At 35.0% G+C, this 21,870-nt stretch overlaps 1 protein-coding gene and 1 pseudogene across 2 annotated transcripts; both read right to left on the reverse strand.

Annotated features, from left to right (window-relative positions):
* Positions 1–405: 405 nt before the first annotated feature.
* Positions 406–4,975, reverse strand: LOC129320426 (transcription factor MYBS1). 2 transcript variants are annotated; one of them, XM_054965884.1, is made up of 3 exons: positions 4,837–4,975; positions 1,491–1,929; positions 406–1,172 (listed from the first exon to the last, which is right to left on the reverse strand). In XM_054965884.1, exons 2-3 carry the CDS (start codon positions 1,919–1,921, stop codon positions 695–697), a joined length of 909 nt encoding a protein of 302 aa, XP_054821859.1. In that variant the 5' UTR covers positions 1,922–1,929; positions 4,837–4,975; the 3' UTR covers positions 406–694. The 2 variants fall into 2 exon arrangements, with proteins under 2 accessions (XP_054821859.1, XP_054821858.1); XM_054965883.1 differs by lacking the exon at positions 4,837–4,975 and adding an exon at positions 2,886–4,825.
* A 1,757-nt stretch (positions 4,976–6,732) lies between these two features.
* Positions 6,733–9,163, reverse strand: LOC129320424 (uncharacterized; annotated as a pseudogene).
* Positions 9,164–21,870: the final 12,707 nt, after the last annotated feature.

Genomic DNA, 21,870 nt, shown 5'->3' on the forward strand with positions numbered 1-21,870 from the left:
CTGCTTTTTCTCCTCTCCAGCTGACTCGCTTCTTCCCTCTGCCTAGTGTTGAGTGTTCTAACCCGATTTTTCGAAAGCTGAGACCGAACCAATCGAGAATTAGAGATGCTCACAAATGTGTTAGAGATAGACACATCATAAACTGTGTCTGACATTCCTTGTATGTATCTTCACGCTGACCTGACTTTTTCTTATTCATCTCTATATCTTTCCTCAATAATTCTTCCCATGCCATGTAGTTACGTGAAAGGCTTGTAACTACTGGTTCAAATGTGTTTGAGGAGACTTTTATGCTAAGCGCGAGTGTTTTTTTTTTTTTGTTTTTAAGTAAGTAAATAAATAAATAAAAGTACCCATCACGTACAGCACAGCGCTATGATAATATTGATGAAACTGGTAGTGCTCTTGTGCCCAGAAGTAGATAAATTTATTTGCTTTGATTCGTTGGTGTTTACAATGAATTTATTTCCAAAACCATGTACACCATGTCATATTCTTGCAGTATAACGGGGGAAGGGGCAAGACACTTTAAACAGAGTCTACTACTTGTGAACTCTCACGGTACTAATGATTTTACCAAAATTCGACTAAATTAGAATTTAAACTACAACAGCCATTAGATTCATTCCACATGAAGGAGGAACTGCTCCTCTTCTGAGTGCATACTGAAAACTAACCAGAAATCCAAGCATAGTCATCTGTGCATTGTTGGAGATGCCATAGGGTAAGCCATTGGAACAACATAAGGAGGATGAGGATGAGGATGGGGTCCAGGAGGCATCAGGACAGGAGTCCCTACAGCCGAAGGCATATGCCCTGGAGGAGCAGCCACCGGGTGCCCTACTGGTGCTCCATACATCCCTATACCTGCAGCTATATGGGGTTGATGAGCCCTATGCTTTGCAGATTGTCCTGCACCCATTGTGCTTGATGGGTTTGTGTTTGTGTGCTGCCCTGTTATTGGTGCCTGGTTAGTGGCCACATCCCCATTGTTCACACTTGTTATGTCATGGATGCTTGACCTCCTCCTATCTCTGTTCATGGAGTTCAGCCTAATGAAGTACTTCTGTGCATGGCTTGCCACTTGAGTTGGGGTTCTTGACATCACAAAGTTCCTTGATATGCTCCTCCAATCTCCCTTTCCAAATTTATCAAGACCAAGTAGAAATAGCCTGAAACAGCAGACATTTGAAGACCCCTTAATATTTGACATGGAAACATTACACAATTTCAAGGCTGGTGTATTTGATTAAAGTATAAAACACTAGTTAAACACAATATGCTACTCCATCTTAACATTCAATTTTACTAACCAGCACGATTAGCTCAGACCGTTCTGAACTAGGCTAGTCATGGATGCCTCATATTCTATTACCCTCTTGGAGGTTTGATAACAGCAGCTCATGAGGCCAATGGAATCTTGAGTGGGGGAGTTTTGAATTTTGATGTTGATATGTAAAGAAATTAAGAAACTGTAATTGGGGTAGTACCTATGCTCTTCTTCTGTCCAGGGAATCCCTTTTCGCCTTTCTTGTTCTGAAGATCTTGAAGAACCTCCTTTACCAGTATGGCCAGATGAGTCATGTCCCAACCCAGAAAACCCAGTTCTGAAATTGCAATTGGATTTCTTTTCTGAGGTGGAAGCCTTGGAAGAAGAAGCATGCAATTCCTTACTTGAAGAAGTGGCTTCTTCCACACCAGTATAGTTGGGAAGTGGAATATTGCCTGCCTCTATTGCACTTACATCTTCTAATAACCATTGGTAATGTTGCTTCAATTCCTCCATGCTTTTGCTGGGAACAGCTGAAGCAATCTCCTCCCATTGTTCTGTTGAGTCTTCTTCATCCCAATGCATTGCGATGGCATTCTCAAACGCCTTTTCTTCTTCATAGCTCCAAACGATTCCACTTGGTGATGACATGGTGGGTTCTGGTTGGATTTGCAAATTGTGGGTTCGATTCAAAACTTGGGTTGGTGATGAAAATGGTGAAAATTTTGTTGATGGGCGCGTATGCAATACATTATTTGTTCATATATTTATTTTTCAGGGTGTAAATAAAATAAATACATTATTTGATTTGTGGAATTGTCTCTGTTAGACAAAGAAGGGGTGCGCAGGATAACGGAGAGAGAAAGGAGCAGCAGTGTGTGTATGTTAAGATGCATAGTGGAATCAAACAGTCAATTTTAGAGAGGACCACTCCCTGTAATTAAAGAGATGGGCTTTTTGTCGTTTTCAAACACGTCACTTTCTTCTTTGCTGCCAATCTTTATATGAATTCATATACAAATTCCTATTATATCTAAATTATGTTAAAATAATTAAAAAAATTAATTTAATTGATAAGAATTTAACTTATAATTTAAGATTATGAGATTAAATTTCATTGTCAATATAAAAATTTTGTTAATAAATAATCTTTATAAGTGCTCTTTTAACTTATAAACACACCTTGACTTTAGTAATCTTTTTAGATCTAATTTATCTAAATTTTTGTTTTAAAAAAATATACTGAAATGCTTTATGTATCATATTCACTAATTCACATCAGTATCTATCAGTATCTATTATAATCAGTTCTCTCGCACAGAGAGTTTGAGACTTGTTAGTTCTCTTCTTCCAACTACACAAACCCTTTTTGATCAGTGAATTGAATGTTACAGAGACCCTACAATGATGAAGAGTGGCCAAAACGAGCGAGGAATAGCTCAGAGAATCTTTCTTTCATTCAAAATGACCAAAATCACATGGAATTTCGACCATACTGATGAATAGACCATACCATGATAATGACTTGAAAGCTAATCACGTTTAGGGGCTCTGATTAAAGCTAATTAGGCAAAACCTTCTATATTTCAGACAGCAATTAAAGTTTTCTTGTCACCTTTCAAAATTTCAAGAAGTCTGAGAATAATCAGATTTAACTGTGGCTGCTTTTTGTTCATATATGAAAGCTGCTGGATTAGGCGAGTCAATGGGTCTTGCGGGAAAAAAAAGGTGAATCAATGGGTTGAAGGGAATATGCAACTCGGGCATGTAAATGGACATAAGTTGCTCGCCCCGCCAATGCATAATTCCGAAATTGCCCCAACAGATGTTCAAATTCCAACAACACACCTAATAGAAGTCCGATATTATATGTATATATCCAAAGCAAAACCAGAGACGTGGCCAATTCTCGTTTCCTAATTCAACATAATAAGAACCACACTTGTGCTGTCATCTTCATACACAGATCTATTCACGTTTCGATCATCGGTAAAGGTGTTCTCACTGTACCTTAGACCGAAAAGCAAGGAGAAAACTTATATACTGTTCATTATATATAATTCTTAGAAATTGATAATAAATTTAGTATTTTTAAAAATAACGATTAATTTTTGTATTTATTTAATATTAATACTTCAAATTATCATATATTTTTTAAAATTAATGGACAAGTTTGGTAAAAAACTAGAAACACGTTTAATTTTTAAATAAATTAATTGTCCATACAACTCAAATAGCTTGTTCTTCAATATAACATGATGATCTACTCTATCACATTTGATTTCTTATACTGAATTGGTGACCTTTTTTCTGTATGCCAGAATTTATTCTTAGTTTTTTTTTCCCTTTGCTTTAATCATTTAAATGTTTTAAATGCATAAAATTTTAAAGAACACAATAAAACATGGACACAGTTTTTTTCTTGGGGGCAACTGAAAGAGCTGTTACTAAATATCGACAATTACAATAAGGTAAGAGACAAACTTGCGTATTCTTACTGCTTACATGCACTCATTTGCCTACAGTAACATAACACCCCACGTGAGTAAGTGACGTCCCACGAACCAATGGGCATGCTCATAAAACACGAGTAATGTCTGGGAACAAAATTATATTTTATGCAGTTTTATTTATAAATTATTTCTATCAATCTCATCAATATCAATACAATAAAAGTATAAAAAATAAAAGTAAGTGAAATTTAACATATAACTATTAAGTAAAAAGTAAGGAGCAAACAAATAATATAATATTATTTTTTCTGTCTTTCTCTTTCTTAATTTTTAAAGGTAATTTAAAACAAAATAATTCTATCATGACTTATAAAATGAACTAGATTATATCTTTAGAAAGTAACTAATATATTGGAGTAGAGGAGCATTATATATGTATCAATATGTCAACAACACTATTACCAATTGACATGATAGTTAGTTAATAAACAGTTTTTTTATACAGTAATCAAGATGAGTGATAGCTCAGATGAATTGTATCTCAGTAACCGAAGTCACTAATTAAGGATATTGAAATGCAAACAACCAAAGTTCGCTACCATTCTGGTTCTACATTTACTACTTGCCTCACGCAACTTCTCTTCTTAGAGGCAAACAAAACTAGGACTGCTGAGAAACTTCAAACTAAATAAATCGTGCCTCAGTATAGACCCTTCATTTCATAAATTAAGTACTTCAGCACAGTAAAAACTCTAAAATGGGGACCCTAATACCAAAAAAACTATTCCAAAAAATTATCAATACCCAGCTTCAAAACAAGGGGGGATCAAGGTTTAGTTTCAAAGTTAGGGCATTTTCAGTTTAGTTAGGAACAAACATATTCAAAATCGTATTTCAAAAAGGCAAAAGAATCCTGCAAAGCCTAGGTTTCTCCATCCTATTGTTGGGGCAGGGCTTCAGTTTGAAACTTGAGTAGCAAGTCAAAAGGCAAGTGGGGCACTTGGAGAGCATCAACGAAAAATTTCCAATTGAATACCCATTTCATACTTAAAGAAAAAAAAAACTGAGTTTTACATCATCAAGGACGCATAAAATTCAATTACATTTACTAACCTCAAGTGTAACAGTCGCACCAGTCCCACCTACGTATATTTATTTTGGTACTGGATAGAGGCATAGCCCTGTTATCAACACGAAGCTTTAACTTGCCCTTAAACAAGTAACAATGGTTTGATAGTAAAGAAAATCTTCGTTCAATCGTGCTTGCAAATGCATGCGTTCTTGCCGAGGAATAAATCATCCCACATCCTCATCTGGAGCGGATATATAAAAAAAAAAAATGGCGCTTTCTGCAGCTGTTTATTTTTAAGAGAAACATGAAATCTAGCATCTATGTTTTGTTAAGTATGCCTGAAGAAAAGGAAAATTAAATCTGTGAAATTGAGTCTTACCTCACATGACTAATCAAAAGTCACAGAACTTGTCTAAGTCCGACATGAAGAAGCTATTAACAAGTAAAAGTGTGCGCTGCAGCAACATTAGAAGACTGTATATACACAAAACCACCTGATTGATGCTTTGCTGTTTGCCTTGGTGATATAAAAGAGACAACCGCAACTAGCAAGAGTGGGCAGCAAGGAAGCCAGGTCAATTAAGAACTTCCTTGTAGAAGGGATGCCCTTTGTGGATTTGAAAGAATGGTCTGTTGCTTGTCCTTTGAAAGTACATTGAAAACAACTTGTAAATCTGCCCTTAGTTTATGATAAATTGCCGTCGAACTGAAACCATCCCTTCCAGATTGCTGTAGCTGATGATGGTATTCAAAAGATATAAAATCACGAAATATATTTCAGTTACAGCCCAAAAAAAAAAAAAGCCTTATCCATACAACAACCTGTAGGTCCGATGAAAAGCATTAGAACAAGGGCAGCCAGAAGGTTTAAACAGGCGTGTCTATGTCGATATCTGCCGGTCAAGGGCCTGTACAAATAATCTCTCTTAGGCCTGTACCAATAGGCGATCCTAATACCTAATAAATTTAAAAAAAAGTTTTATTAAACTATTATAAAATTAAATATTATATGATAGTGAATATTGGGCTATAATGAAACAGCAAAAGCATTAAAGTAGAGTAATAGAGATGAGAATGTTGAGATGGATAGGCAGACATACACATAAAGATAAAATCTGAAATAAACATACAAGATGGTTTGGACATGTACCAAAAAAAAAAAAACTCAGGAGGCACCCGTGTAGAGAGTAAAACAGATACTTTTCAATGCTGTTAAAAGGAGTAAAAGTCTCAAAAAAACACTTTTGAAAATTATTGATCAAGATCTCTTAATTAATAATATTTTTAAATGCTTAGTAAATGATATTCACATAGCTAACCTTATCAAGTAAGATAAGGGGGTTGTGGTGGGAGTTGTTGTTGTTGTTGTAACTTATTTTTTGAGTATAATGAACACATCATAACCTATTTTTTCTGTCATTAGCAGATTTCTCCGTGAAGCAATAAATGCATGCGTGCTGGCACATATATTATGAAAAGGCGCCAGGACCTCACAAAACTACGTTCGAGCCTAAGTAAGGGAATGCTAGAGAGAATAAAAAAACTAATAGAGTAAATGATAGGTTTCCCTGAAGAAGCATTGATTTCTTAATCCGTCCTATGATCCCAGGGCCCATAAATTCAAAACCCATGATATATTTAAGTATCCATGTCAAAGGCTTTATTTCTTAAACTTAATAGTAATAACTAAATTTAATAGCCAATTAAAGATATTTGGACATAGAATCTTTAATCCATGTAGGCAAATAGCAACATAGTGAAGCAATTGCATGACATATTTGAAGGACCCTGAGAAAACAGTTACCTGTACTTCTATAAGGAGTTGTCTCTCTATAGCATCAAAAGTGTCTAATATTTCCAGCTTAGACATTTTAGATATGAGACCTTGTATGTCAGATTTCATGTTTGCATCCCTCCACAATCTCTCTTGTTCTTGTTCAGCAACAGCACGCCTCCTCTGAAACCATGTCATAAAGTTCGGTCCTTTCAGGAACCGCCTGATAAATATACTCTATCATCTTTAAGTCTAAAGTTTTAAAACACCAAGTTAACCAAATATAGCAATCAAATCAGCATACAAATTTAAGGCAAAGTCAAAAAGTAAATTACATGTGTACGAAAATGGCAAAAGGGAGTCATCACAAATATGACAAGTTACAAGCCAGTTTGATGCCATCCGCTTTAATAAGAACTTCCGTGGACTTCTTGCAGATAAATTTGCAAATAGCTCATCAGCATTAAATTGAGGAAGAGAAGGCCGGTCTAAATATGGCGAAGATCCTTCTAATGGTGTTGTAGTCCTAAAATGCGGACTAAAAGGGGCCAGAAAATTAGTAGTGAGTTCCAAGAAATGCCTTCGCAATATCTTATTGTTAACAACTGATACTGACTTCTCAGCTCTTGGTGACATCCCAGCATCTATGAGCCTATTTAAGATAGAGTTGTCCGGCCTAGTTATGGCAGAATAAGTACTCCAAACGGCTTCTTTATGTTCTTTCATGAGGCAAAGAGGACCATCTCTCCGCAACTTAACTATGCCCAATAAACTTGAAGGAGAAAACTTCTTCCAGGAATGCTGTGAAAGTCTCATACCATCTGGTCAACCAGAAAATCTGCCCGTGGAAGAAGATCTAGTTGAGAAGGAAAACCTGCTTGATTTGGGAGGGCTTCCCACTGAAACAACGTGGGGGAAGTTAGGAAGAGCTTTGGGGAGCAAAATGTCAGCCACCCCTAAAATCACTGGGGGGAAAGTTTCACCTTCTTTAAGCGAGTTTAAATGTGCAAACAAAGGGTCATGGATTGTGAAATAAGGCCGAAAGTCAACACTACAAATTAAGGTGCAGCTAAACTCATGACTGGCAACGGCCTCAACACACTCGGGAGGCGTGGGTGCAATGATCAGAATGGGTTCACCAATAAGTGACAACTCCCATAACAACCAAAGCCGCAACAGAAGGCCTTTGAATGTCCCAACAACATCTGAATCATGAAGAAGACCCTGTGGGATGTGCTGATTACTTGGAAGAACAGGTGCCACAGAAGACTTGTCTTCTAAAGATACACAACTTTGCATGGGCAGGCAATGGGGAGGAGGCAAGCTCACTTTAAGAGTTGCATTCCCAATAGGAAGATCCATTAGCTTACCAGGAACAGGAGCGGACCAACTTGAAACATAAGAAGCAATATGCTCCAGAGCTTTCTTACCGATGTCAAAATACAAGGGACCTACGATTTGTAACAAAGGTCTAAAAACACTTGAATAAGGATTATGGGACAATATTACGACAGACTTCTGCTCTACTCCTCTTTTTAGCCTTTCATCACGTCTCTGTCTATTAAAGACATAGCCATACATGAATCTAGAAACGGCGGCACTATTAACATTGCCTGTATGAGATTCTGGGGGCCTATGAAATCTGAAAAAGAAAATACAATCATGGCTGGGTAACACAATCAGGAAATGAACTATGAGCGAGTTCCGGCTCCTCATTATGCGTAAGACAGCCAGGTGGATAACACTCTTCAACAAGTTGGCCTTGATGAAGATCAAACCTCATAGCACAAAAGGCAAAAACCCATCTTTGTAAAGAATCTGTGTCAGCACTTGAAGTTGAACTTAGTTCTGCTTTGAGTGTAAAAGAACGAGACCCCTCATGTCTGAAAAGAAAAGAAAGCAGAAAAAGGCTAATGCGAACTTTTGCTACAAAACCGGCAGAATCTTCATATTCATAGGTAAAGAAATTTATCCAAATCCGAGAGAATGCATTCATTTTCTCTGATGACTTTTTCCCCTTTTTTGAAAAGGAATAAATGCTAAAGTTTTACATCATGCGGTGCAATGAATAAGCTGAGCCTAAGACCCCCGAAGTAATAAAGAAGAGAATGTAACAACTTTCAGACAAGTTTCTCTGAGAAGCCATAACAGCAGGAACTCCACTTCAGATAGCACTGCCCAACTACTTGATTTCCTTCAGCTAAGAACCTAAAAAATCATAACACAAACGTTTATTCAAGATACATATCTTCGCTCCAATTACTGCATTTTTTCGGCAGCCAAAGCAATAAGAGAAATTAGCATATTAGTATTACCACTCACAGCCATATTTCATTAAGATCCATTAGTGGATTGTTCGAGCGCGCATAACTGAATGTAGGAAGTTACGAATCAGGGCACATTGTTTCTTTTCCAAGGACCAATCCGGATAAGAATCAAACTGAACGAAAACAAAATGTACCAGAGCCTCTGCTAAGATGAAATCAAGTCAATCCAATCCAAGATGCTTGGAACTAGTAACTATGGCTCCAGTGCCCGAGTTTTTCTTCAGCTGAACAATATGACTGTTCGAAGGAAATGGAATGGAAGTGCACGGAGGCAAATAGATCGTTATTAAAGCTTGCGATAAAGTGCTATTCCAAAATTTTTTGCCTACGTATAATATGCTACGCTTTTGTCTTTCTCTAAAGCAGCCAAAAGTTTATGGGGGCAGGTGTAATAGATAAAAGGAAAACTAAAAATCTTATAACAGATAAATAAAATTAATTTCAAAAAATAATTAAAAATAAAAATGAATTGTCTTTAAAGAAATTTAAAGAAAATCCAAGTTAATTTTTTAATATCATATGTGTAACAAACATTGGGGGTAAGGACTCGCCTAAACTTCCGTGGATCAAAATAAGAATAATTCTTCTAAAATCATTTTTTGCATTTATATAGATTCAAATTCAAATTCTCATGTTTAAGCAGGCAAAAACCTTTTCAATATGATCAACCCAGATTGGCATTTAAGAACAAATCTTATTTTTCATAGTACTAATCCACGTCTCCAGCTTTTTTAGAGAAAATGTCAAAAGTTTCCAAAACAGAATACCTGTGGGCTTTCGATTGCCCGAGTGATTTGGATCGAAGCCCAAGTATATGTACCCCATGTAACTCTTCCGATATTCAGTAAATATTCTGAATACAAAGTTCATTGACAAGACCTATGAGCGTTTGTCTTGATGGTTAGGTACCTGGACAGTTTAATCTGAAATTTTGAGTTTGATTTGCAAGATATGCAGTAGCGTAATTGCACATGTAAATCATGTCTCATTAGTGGTACTCACAAAACTTCCTCAAAGAGGGCCGCATCTAAATGAGAGTTCAGATTAATCTGAAGTGGATTGTAGGATGCGAAAGCAACAGTAGGATGCGAAAGCAACAAAAAAAAAAAAAAGAGTTCATCAACAAATTCACAAACAATAAAATTATGAACATATATTTTCAAAGAAATTTTTTTTAACTTTTTTAGTATTTTCAAAAGAGTTGGATGTGCTCTTAAAAACCTGAAAAACATTTCAAGAGTAATAAAAGGGATTCTAAATGTTATCAGGGCTAATATTCTTTTGATTAAATTCTTTACTTTGAATTGTAATATTTATCTGAGTTAGTATTTTTTTATTAATTTTTTCTATTAAAATGGGATTTTTCTCATCGAAACAAATCAGCATCCAAACTACTGCTCTTAGTCAACAAAAAAATTAACTGGAAAACAATCAAGAGTTAGGAAAAGGTGTCTTTAAAATAAAAATAATATATTTATTTTTAAATAATTTAAATTTTCAAGGAAATGAGAAGTGGGGTAAGCGGATGAGTGATCAACTTGTCCAGCGAAGAAAAATCAAGGCCAACCCAATTTTATAAGCTTCAAATAATGTGATCCACACAAATCTTAACTTAGTCAAAACTAGTCTTATTTTTAGATTTTAAAGGTGTATACAATAACAGGCTTTAGATCTTGGTGAAAACCTAATTCTAATATTACTTGTTAAAAATAAATAATGACCACCTAAAAATAAAGAAAGACGACAAGTGGACAAGATCAACAAGAAGACAACACATTTTAATTTAAAATCTAAAGTATTGGTGGTGGTTTTATTTATGTATCAATGCATTAAGTCTTAAATATTCAATATTCACTGTAGTCATGGCAAATATCTTACAATTTAGATTTAGATTGTTTATAAAGGTATTTTTAGATTATATTCACGAACAAAATCCCTATATTAAAGCAGAGACTCGTGAAAATCAAATCTTGTTGAGACCGATAATTTGTGAAAATCACATCTTTGTATAAGGCCGATCCTAGCTTGTAAAAAAAAAAAGTTTGAGACCGGTCCAAACTTACTAAACTATAGTATATCGATTATCCATTATTGGTTACATATAGATAGATCTCCTGCAGTGCCTCGTATTGAACAGTGCTAAGTGCCGTTGTAAAAGTTGTTGATGACACCGGCGGCAAACGTGTACAGCAAACTCCTGTCTGGTTGCTTGAGTCGTGCTTGGAAGGACACTGTCCTTAAGAACTATTCCGGCACACCCTCGGATGTCCGGCAGTTCCCCAGGATTAAACAAGCACTTCCTCGGTGGAACGAGGGAACAGAACAACGGAGACCAAACGTAATCACAGACGCACATAGATAGATGCACAGAGGGAGGAAGAGAGAACCGCGAGGACTCAAGAGGCTTCTGTATTTCGCTCTGTCTGAACCCATGGCTATATATAGCCCGAAGGTGGACATGAACGTTGGGGGGTTACCACCGGTTTAAAAGCTCGGTTACAGTGTCATAAAAATTATTTAAAAGCTTGTCTGGAAACGTTGGAGTTACACAAAACGCACTCAACCTCCTGTCTGGAAACGTTGGGAACGTTGAGAAGACAAACGTTTAGAAAAAATTAATTTGTTTAATGAAAAAAACGTTCCTGGTTTGACTTCAAACTCCAGACAGCCAAAATTTGAGTTTCTCCGGCAAGCCAAAATAATTATTTATTTGTAAAAATAATCCGGTAAAAGGAACCCACTACCTCTTGAACTCGGGCGCAGGGGGGGCGAATCGGCTGATTTCAACTGCGATTGCCCTGAGTTGGCCTGTCTCATGTGCGCGAGGCCACTTCTCTTCCAAGCCCATTTTACTAGCCCACTTCATTCCTTAGTATATATACACTAGGAGAGTCTTTCTTTTAATCAATGTGGGACTTTGACACACACACACACTTTTGACACACATACAACAATCCCCCACATGTGTCAAAAGGATCTATGTTCGTCTGAGTTATTCACACGGAGGATAATCACTTTGAATTTGGTGTCTATCGACTTGAACCAATCCTAGACTAATAAAACTTAGCACATAGAAAAGTCGGTGTAACTTCGTTATTGAACCAACAGATCTTGAGCATGTGCTAGAGGTCTTATTAATCGGATTATACCCCCACAGTCTCTGCTGTTAATGACGGTTTTGCACGTTATCGGCCATGCGCTCGCCTGGTTTTAACAAATGTTCTAGAGATTTTGCCACGATCTCATAGGAGCGGCCTCATCCACATTTGTATAGGTGTTTTCATTAAGTGTATCTGCAATGAATACACCATCCGTAAGGACTATGAAAACATTAAGAGCTATCGCTCAGCCTCCGTTCAATGCATTCTAGCACTTTCTCAAGCCATAGGAAGGGACAAAATTCAGTGCTAGCAGAACTAACAAGTGACTTGTTTTTACCCATTGAACCTTCTTCATGGGATCTCCAATCACAAAGGTTGGGTTGCCATCACCGTTAATTTCAAACAGGCTTAAGTCCCATTCCCCTCGACGTTTCAATAATAAATTTCTTCCCTAGGGGTTTAGTTAACGGATCCGCCAGATTTAACTCTGATCTCACATAATCAATTGAGATGACCCCGTCTTTAAGCAGCTGCCTTATAATATTATGTCTCAATCGAATATGTCTACTTTTGCCATTGAAGGTCTTATTTTTAGCATTTGCTATTGCAGACTGGCTATCACAATGTAAAGACACTGATGGTGTGGGCTTTTCACCTATTGGAATACTTGCTAAGAAGTTTTTCAACCACTCAGCTTCACTCCCAGCCAGCTCCATTGCAATGAACTCAAAATCCCTTAAGGATTTTGTGTTGATCGTCTGTTTTGCAGACTTCCAGGTTATTGCACCACCACCAAGAGTGAATATATAACCACTAGTGGATTTTGTCTCTTCTGAATTCGAATCCAGTTAGCATCACTGTATCCTTCCAATACAGCGGGAAATCCACTATACAATATACCATAATTCATGGTACTTCTCAAATATCTCAAGACTCTCACCAGAGCCTCCCAGTGTTTACTGCCTGGACAGTGAGTATATCTACTCAATCTGCCTACAGCATAAGCTATATCAGGCCTAGTAAAGTTCATCAAATGCAACAGACTCCCAATAATCTGTGCATACTCAGATTGAGCAACTGGGTCACCCTTGTGCTTTTTTAATTGCACACTCGAATCATAAGGAGTACTCAAAGGAGCATCTTCAAGATGTCCAAACTTTCTGAGAATTTTCTCAACATAATGTTCTTGGGAAAGCAAGATTTCATTTTCATTCCTTATGATTTTTACACCCAAGATTACCTTGGCTTCACCCATATCTTTCATGTCAAAATTTGAAGAAAGAAAATTTTTTGTTTCATTAACAATACACATACTAGAGCCAAAAATTAGCATATCATCCACATACAAGCATATAATCACACATTCATTATTCACAAACTTTGTATAAACACATCTTTCTACTTCAACAGTAGAAAATCCACCAGTTGTCAAAACTTGATCAAGTTTCTCATGCCATTGCTTAGGCGCTTGTTTTAAGCCATACAAAGACTTTACAAGTTTACAAACTTTATTTTCTTGCCCAGGAATCACACATCCCTCAGGCTGTGCCATGTAAATTTTTTCTTCTAAATCACCATTTAAAAAAGCTGTTTTAACATCCATTTGGTGAACAAAAAGTTTGTAAATTGAAGCCAAAGCAATAAGAACTCTTATAGAAGAGATTCTAGTCACAGGAGAAAAAGTGTCAAAATAATCTATATTTTCTTTTTGAGTAAAACCCTTGGCCACAAGCCTTGCTTTATACTTATCAATTGAACCGTCTGGAAAATATTTTTTCTTAAAAATCCATTTATACCCAATAGCCTTAGCTCCTTGGGGCAAATCTGATAAAACCCAAGTTTTATTTTTCCTTAAAGAATCAATTTCAATTTCAATTTCAATTGCTTCTTTCCAATATTTGGTATCAGGAGAAGAAATAGCTTCATAAAAATTTAACGGTTCATCTTGTACTAGATAAGTGTAAAAGTCATCTCCAAAACTTGTTTCTTTCCTTTGCCTTTTACTTCTCCTTAAAACCAAATCCTCGTTAAAATTTTGTTCAAACTCTGAATTCTCAACAGGTTTAGAAACATGCTTAATTTTCAAAGGAAAAATATGTTCAAAGAATTCAGCATCCTTAGTTTCTATAATTGTATTTTAGTCTAAAACATCACTTTTTAAAACTAAAAAACGATACGCTGCACTTTGTTCAGCATACCCAATAAACATACAATCAAAGTTTTAGAGCCAATTTTCCTCTTTTTAGGATCAGGCAATAAAACTTTTGCAAGACACCCCCACACTTTCAAATATTTTAAGTTTAGGGTAAACCCTTTCCATAACTCATAAGGCATTTTCTTCGTTTTCTTATGAGGTATCCTATTTTGTAAAAAACATGCAGACAAAATAGCTTCACCCCACAAGTTATCAGGGGCAGAAGAACTCACAAGCAAAGCATTCATCATTTCTTTTAATGTTCTATTTTTTCTTTCTACAACACCATTAGACTCGGGAGAATAAGGAGGTGTTATCTCATGTATAATTCCTTCTTTTTCACAAAAATAATTTAACAAAATATATTCTCCTCCTCTATCCGATCTAACTCTTTTAATTCCTTTGTTTAACTGATTATCAACCTCTGCTTTATATAACAGAAATTTTTCAAAAGCCTCATCTTTGTTTCTTAACAAGTATACTTTAGTATATCTTAAAAAATCATCAATAAAAGTGATATAATATTTTTTACCACCTCTAGTCATGGTTTGTTTTAAGTCACCTAAATCTGTATGAATTAAAGATAGTAATTCAGATTCTCTTTGACTAGAAAAATGAGGTTTTTTACTTTGTTTAGTTTCTGCACATACTTTACATTTTCCAAAATCTCTGTTTTTAATTTCAGAAAGTAGTCCAAGTTGTCGCATCCTATTTATATAACCTTTACTAGCGTGACCTAGTCTAGCATGCCACAGATCAAAGGAATTAACCATATAAACAAGCATATACTCAGAAGATTCAGTTTTATTCATTTCATCAACATTTAGAATAAACAGTCCCTGATTACAATACCCTTTGCCTACAAACACATTATTTTTTGTCATTACAATCTTATCAGATTTAAATGACACTTTAACCCCAGCTTTCCCTAAAAGAGCAACTGACACTAAGTTAGCTCTAACTTCAGGCACATGCAGAACATCATTCAGAGCCAGAGTCTTTCCTGATGTGAGCTTTAAGACCACTTTCCCTTTTCCTTGAACTTTAGCAGTTCGGGAATCAGCAAGGCAAACATGGTCTTCCCCTTCCTTTACAGGATTATAGGTGGTAAACATCTCTTGGCTTGCACATATGTGCCTGGTAGCCCCCGAGTCTACCACCCATTTCTTCACATCAAAAATCAAGAGAGCTTGTGACACCACTGCAGCAATAATGTCATCATCACTGTCACCATCTCGTTGTACCAAATTTACATTTGGCTTTCGAGGCTTATCACGGGTTGCTCTCTTTCTACACTGTGCTGCATAGTGTCCTGGTTTGCCACAGACAAAACAGTCTCCTTTCTTTTTGAAAGAGGGGTTAGAAGCATTGGGTTTGTAATCAGATTTTCTATTCCTCTTGTCTTTAGTTTTAGAATCATACCTCTTGCTGTGAGGCTTTGTCTCCACTAAGTTGGCTTTGGATGTCATTTCTCTGGTTCGAGCTGCACGTATTGCCTTGCGGTTGGTGTCTTCGATGATGATGTGAGTAATCAAGTCAGTCAAGGATAGCTGCTTCTGTTTGTGTTTCAACTGCTGTTTGTAGTCAGACCATGATTCTGGCAGCTTCTCAATCAGTATCCCAGCAATAAACTCGTCTGGAAGGTTGATGTTTTCAACACGAAGCTCCTCCAACAGCTTATGATATTCGTTGATTTGCTCCTTCACATCCTTGTTCTCGATCATCTCCCATTTATAGTAGTTGCCCACAACGAACTTTTGTTTACCGGCATCCTCTGCAGTGTACTTTGTAACCAGGGACTCCCATATCTTACAAGCTTCCTTGTAGACACAGTAGACATCGAACAAATCATTAGATAAAGTGCTAATGATAGTATGTCGGCATACCTTGTTTGCACAAGTCCATGCAACTCGTTGGGCTTGATCAGTATCAGCAGGAGGCTCGGATTGAGCAAGAGTAGCAGCCACACCATGCATGTCAAGGACGGTGAAGACACGTTCTTGCCAGCGTTTGAAGTTCCGGCCATCAAAGACTTCTATCTTTGATATGTCCGGGAACGGCCTTGGTAGGGGGAAGGCAACAACGGCAGGCATGTACTGACCTTCTCAGCATTGTTGGTCGCCATTGGGTTGAATAGTTCTTAAGATTGTTGATGACACCGGCGGCAAACGTGTACAGCAAACTCCTGTTTGGTTGCTTGAGTCGTGCCCGGAAGGACACTGTCCTTAAGAACTATTCCGGCACACCCTCGGACGTCCGGCAGTTCCCCAGGATTAAACAAGCACTTCCTCGGTGGAACGAGAGAACAGAACAACGGAGACCAAATGTAATCACAGACGCACACAGATAGATTCACAGAGGGAGGAAGAGAGAACCGCGAGGACTCAAGAGGCTTCTGTATTTCGCTCTGTCTGAACCCATGGCTATATATAGCTCGAAGGTGGACATGAACGTTGGGGGGTTACCACCGGTTTAAAAGCTCAGTTACAGTGTCATAAAAATTATTTAAAAGCTTGTCTGGAAACATTGGAGTTACACAAAACGCACTCAACCTCCTGTCTGGAAACGTTGGGAACGTTGGGAAGACAAACGTTTAGAAAAAATTAATTTGTTTAATGAAAAAAAAACGTTCCTGGTTTGACTTCAAACTCCAGACAGCCAAAATTTGAGTTTCTCCGGCAAGCCAAAATAATTATTTATTTGTAAAAATAATTCGGTAAAAGGAACCCACTACCTCTTGAACTCGCACGCAGGGGGGGCGAATCGGCTGATTTCAACTGCGATTGGCCTGAGTTGGCCTGTCTCATGTGCGCGAGACCACTTCTCTTCCAAGCTTATTTTACTAGCCCACTTCATTCCTTAGTATATATACACTAGGAAAGTCTTTCTTTTAATCAATATGGGACTTTGACACACACACACTTTTGACACACGTACAACAAAAGTAACACTTTTAAAATATTTATATATTCCCTTAGCTGTAATAAATGTATTTTCTTCTCATTAGGTCGCTGTGCTAGTGCACTGTATAATTAGAAAATGACACCGCAACAAGGGTCCAGAACTCCTTTATTAATTAATCAAGTGGATGGGTGTAAAGAATATGGGTTTCGAGAGAAATAAAGCCATCAACCCCTCTTTCCATTTCTTATTATGCTTTTTTCGCTTATAAATATAAAATATATTTAATTAAATTTCACTCCTCAATAAAATAATTATCTACTTTTAAAACTAACCTTATCTTTATCTATTTATTTTTATTAAATATCCTACAGTAAATATAAAGTCATTCATTAATAGGAGTATTTTTGAAAAAAAAAGTAATAATTACACTTTAAAAGATTAAAAATACCTTACATTTTTTAACGTCTAACTTCTCAAAAAATACTTTACATTTTTAAATGGAGGGAGTAGGCTATATTCTAAAATTATTTTTTATTTTTAATATAAGACACAATAAAATATTAATTATTTTTTAATATTACCCATATTTAAACTCATTAATTATAAAAAATGTAATTCAAATTTAAAAAATTATTTAAATAAGATTAAAATTAAAAGTCTATTCTATTTTTAGACAAAGTTAATAATTTAAGAGAAAATATAATTTTTGATTCCTATAGTTTCATTAGATTTTGTTTTGAGTCCTTGTAATTTTTTTCAGTATTTTCAATCTCTATAAGGAATAAAACCGTTAAAAAATGAAAACTATAAGGACCTAAAAAATAAAGGTCACCCAACTTTTTTGAAACTATAAGAATTGAAAATATTAAAAAAATTATAGAGTTTAAAAATAAAATCTGATAAAATTATAAAAATCAAATATTGTGTTTTTTCATGATTTAACTACCTTTCCTTAATTTCAGTGAAATAATTAAATGTGTCTTATAACAAAAAAAATAAGACTTCTGCATTTAATTTTATATATTTAATATATTTATATTCAATCAAATAATAAAAATGAATCTTAATGTGATAATAAAATTAACATCAAGACTTTATTATAAAATAAATAATTTATAAAATATTCATAAATTTTGATTTAATTAAAAAAAATATTAAATATATAAACTTGTTTTCTGACAGGAATAGGTGGGAGTAATATGCTTTAATTTGCGGTCATTGAATGTCATTTCCTATGGCATCTTGTCTGTAAGTAAGTCATATAATGATGATCCCTTCCCCATGCTCGCCTTAATGCAGTTATCTTTCTGTCACCTCCACTCTTACCCTTTTTCTCGCTTGTGTGCACATTGTTGTACAAGATTCATGAACCTGCCATTATTTCTGTATCCATTTTACAGCTATATATGCACTATATCTATCCATGAAGTGAATACAGTACAAGATTCTAACTTTAAAATACACTCATGATAGTCTCATATAGTAGATAGGCTTCAACTTTAAGTTTTCTCATGTCACCATTTTTTCTGATGGAGTCTGAGTACGTTTTTGTGACAATAGCTGACAATTGCACAGACAAACACCCACACATGTTGCTTTTGTTTTTATATGAGTGATAAATTATTACTTATTATTTGTTTTTATTTATAAGTAAAATTATACATTTTAATAAATATTTATTATAATTTTTTAAAAATATCATTCAAAAACTCATAATTTTCACTTACGAAGAACAATTAATACAGCTTTATTTTAATTAAATAAGAGAGTATTTTATTCTAATTCTTTTATTTTAAAATATAATTATTATAGTTAATTAATTTTTTTAAATTATGTAATTATGTAATATAATTATTATCTTTTTTATATATGCATATATGTATGTTTGTGCAACAAGTATAAACTTAAAGGGAAAACTCATCCCTAAAAACTATTTTATTAAAAGGGAGAGTTTCTTAAATTTATAAACCTCACATCACTTGTGAGGCTTCTCGATATGGGATTTATGACAATGTCACCGTGTCAAGAGCTAATGCCCTTAGTAGCTTCACTTCATAATATTTTACTCGACTTTCTGCCAATTAAAACTCTCTGTAGATAACCCTTTCTATAACACTGATCTCTCAATAAAAGCACTAATATAACAGACATAAATTCAAAGTGAGAATTTATTTTAAAATAATAATTTATTAAAAAGAGAGTTTTTAAATTTATAAATTTTATATTATTTATTAAGTTTTTTGATGCAGGACTCGTGACGGTATGTATAGAAATGGAGTTTCTATTGGCTCCTCCCTTCTTTTTTCGTGTTCAAAATTAAAAGGAATCCCAATTATTTACTGTTCGTGAGATTGGGATGGTTTCCATTTAATGGAAGACATGACTGTCAAATTAACAAGGACGAGTCGAAATAATCGTTCTAAAGTAAATGCACTTGGGTGACTAAAAAGCTGCCTGAGTTTTGACTATTATTATTACATGTATTGAAAGCGCGTAACATGAACACTAAATAGTAACCTAGCGTGTCAGTGACATTTCTTCATGATGAGTTCATCACACACAGCCTTCCCATGAGTCATTTTCCCGCCTTCAGACAAACATATTTTATTATATATATACATATATTATTACAGTTTGATTTATCAGTTTGAAAAGTAAACTAGAGGAGTCCTGTGTAGGCCTGCTCAAATACTGATATGAGAATTAATATATTCCGTAACTGATAATTTGCGAACAGAAGACAATGAAGAAGAGCGTTTTAAATGCATCATGGGAAGCAATAATTGATTAATGTAAAGTTCAAATTAGTCAGTTTAACGTATCTGTGATCTACATGTATCAGACCAAATTAATTACCACAAAGGAAACCAGAGGGAGAGGACAATATATACCCTTTTGTTTTTTGCACAAATTTGGACATGAGCCAAAAAAAGGAGTTGTTTTTGGCAGATATCATGTTTGAAGCTATCATTTTCTGAAGCATATGGACACAGTGAATTCGTGGAGAAAATAAGGGAAAAAGAAGTCCTATAAGCATCAATTCTGAATAACTCACAACGCACTATGGACTTTTTTCTGATATTGATGAAGTTTTCTGTAGCTAGCAACAATATCATACAGTGGATGGAATCAACACGAGCATACATGTACATCACTCATTCAATAATTTCTGAGATATCAGTTCTCTACCCATCATTTATCATGCATATTTTCAAACTGTCTTAACCTGACAACTTTTAATTGATGCGTGTGATATTGTTATGGGATCAATCCTCTTATAACACTGCCTCTATTAAAAAATATAAATATTTTTAACCGAATCTCACTTAAAAAAATAATTATTTATTTATAAATTTATCATATTTTTTTATTTTTTTTCTCATTTAATAAGGTATTTTGTTCTAAAATAAATATAAAATTATTTATTTAATGAGGATGCTTTTAAAAAAAAACAATGATCACACATTGAAAGATTAAAATTTTTTTATATTTTTTAATATTCAACTATTTAAAAATTATCTTATATTTTTTAACAGAAGGAGTATATATATATATATATATTCTTGACAATCTCTTGAAATAAAAATAAATATCTTTTTCTGCACCAAAATATACAGTGATCTTTATATTTAAGCTGCTATCTGTGACAGATGGGTTTTTGAGGGCCAACGCATCGAACGTTAAGCTAATGAGGCTGAGGCCTTTTTTGAAGCAGTGCAGCGAGGATAGCTCTTTCTTCTGCCCCTAATCGTCTCTCGATTTGTCTCTAGAGAGGATAATTCAAAAGGATTGTCAGTCTTACTGAGCTCTAATAGGACTATATGAGCTGACTTCTCTTTGAAATTTAAAGAATAAACATTTTAATTATCAATTTTTAAAAGCCTTATTTTGTGTACCGTATGTCAACATGTCTGAAGAGCAAAGAGAAGGTAGCACTTGAACTTGTTGTCCCTTTTTGAGGCTTTACTTTAAGCTAAGCATAAGAAACCAATCTGGGGGAAAAATTTCCACCCATGCATCACTCTCTTTGAACTGCAGTACCAGAAATGTATCAATGCATTGCATCTACTTTCTTGTAAATTTTAAATACAATTAGCAAATCTTATAATAATATATATAATCATTATACCATAGAATTAATTCCCACAATCAAGTGGAATGCTAAAAATGCACATTAGGAGATACTGTAAATTGTGCAACGCACATGATATTCTTGAATTGAATGTTTTGTTTGGGTAATGTTTAGAGCACTTGTCGTTGACTATGCATGATGAATTGAGATTGAGCACACAAAATGGGACCATGAATAAGTCATAAAATTACTTACCACCTTAAATAGTTTGAGATTATGTTGGCCAGAAATTTAATCTCTAGAAGGTGACTTTATTGGCCTCGTTGGGAAGCAGGACATTTGTATATTTGGCGTATAAATACCAATATATGAGCATTAATAAGTAGCCTGTGCTTTTGGAATTCACCCATACATGACAGCAAACAAAATGCAATACTACAGTACACCATATCTTTGAACAATTACGGATGAGAATTGTTCGTCTTTTCAAAAAATAGTCCAGATATTAAAATATAAATTCATATGCTTTTCATAATGATAAATCAACAATTAGATATACATAAATATGTGAATAATAAAAGATAGGAAAAGAGCCTTCAATAAATCTTAATCTGATTGTTAAATGCTGAGACCATAATTTCAATAGTAGAGCCAAGTCCTCCGTTTGTGAGATATTTTGTTGAGATTGGATTTAAAAAAAGAA

This window comes from Prosopis cineraria, unplaced genomic scaffold (assembly GCF_029017545.1).
Source record: "Prosopis cineraria cultivar Desert tree isolate PC_DT_omini unplaced genomic scaffold, ASM2901754v1 PC9, whole genome shotgun sequence".
In the NCBI taxonomy this organism is placed as follows: domain Eukaryota; kingdom Viridiplantae; phylum Streptophyta; class Magnoliopsida; order Fabales; family Fabaceae; genus Prosopis; species Prosopis cineraria.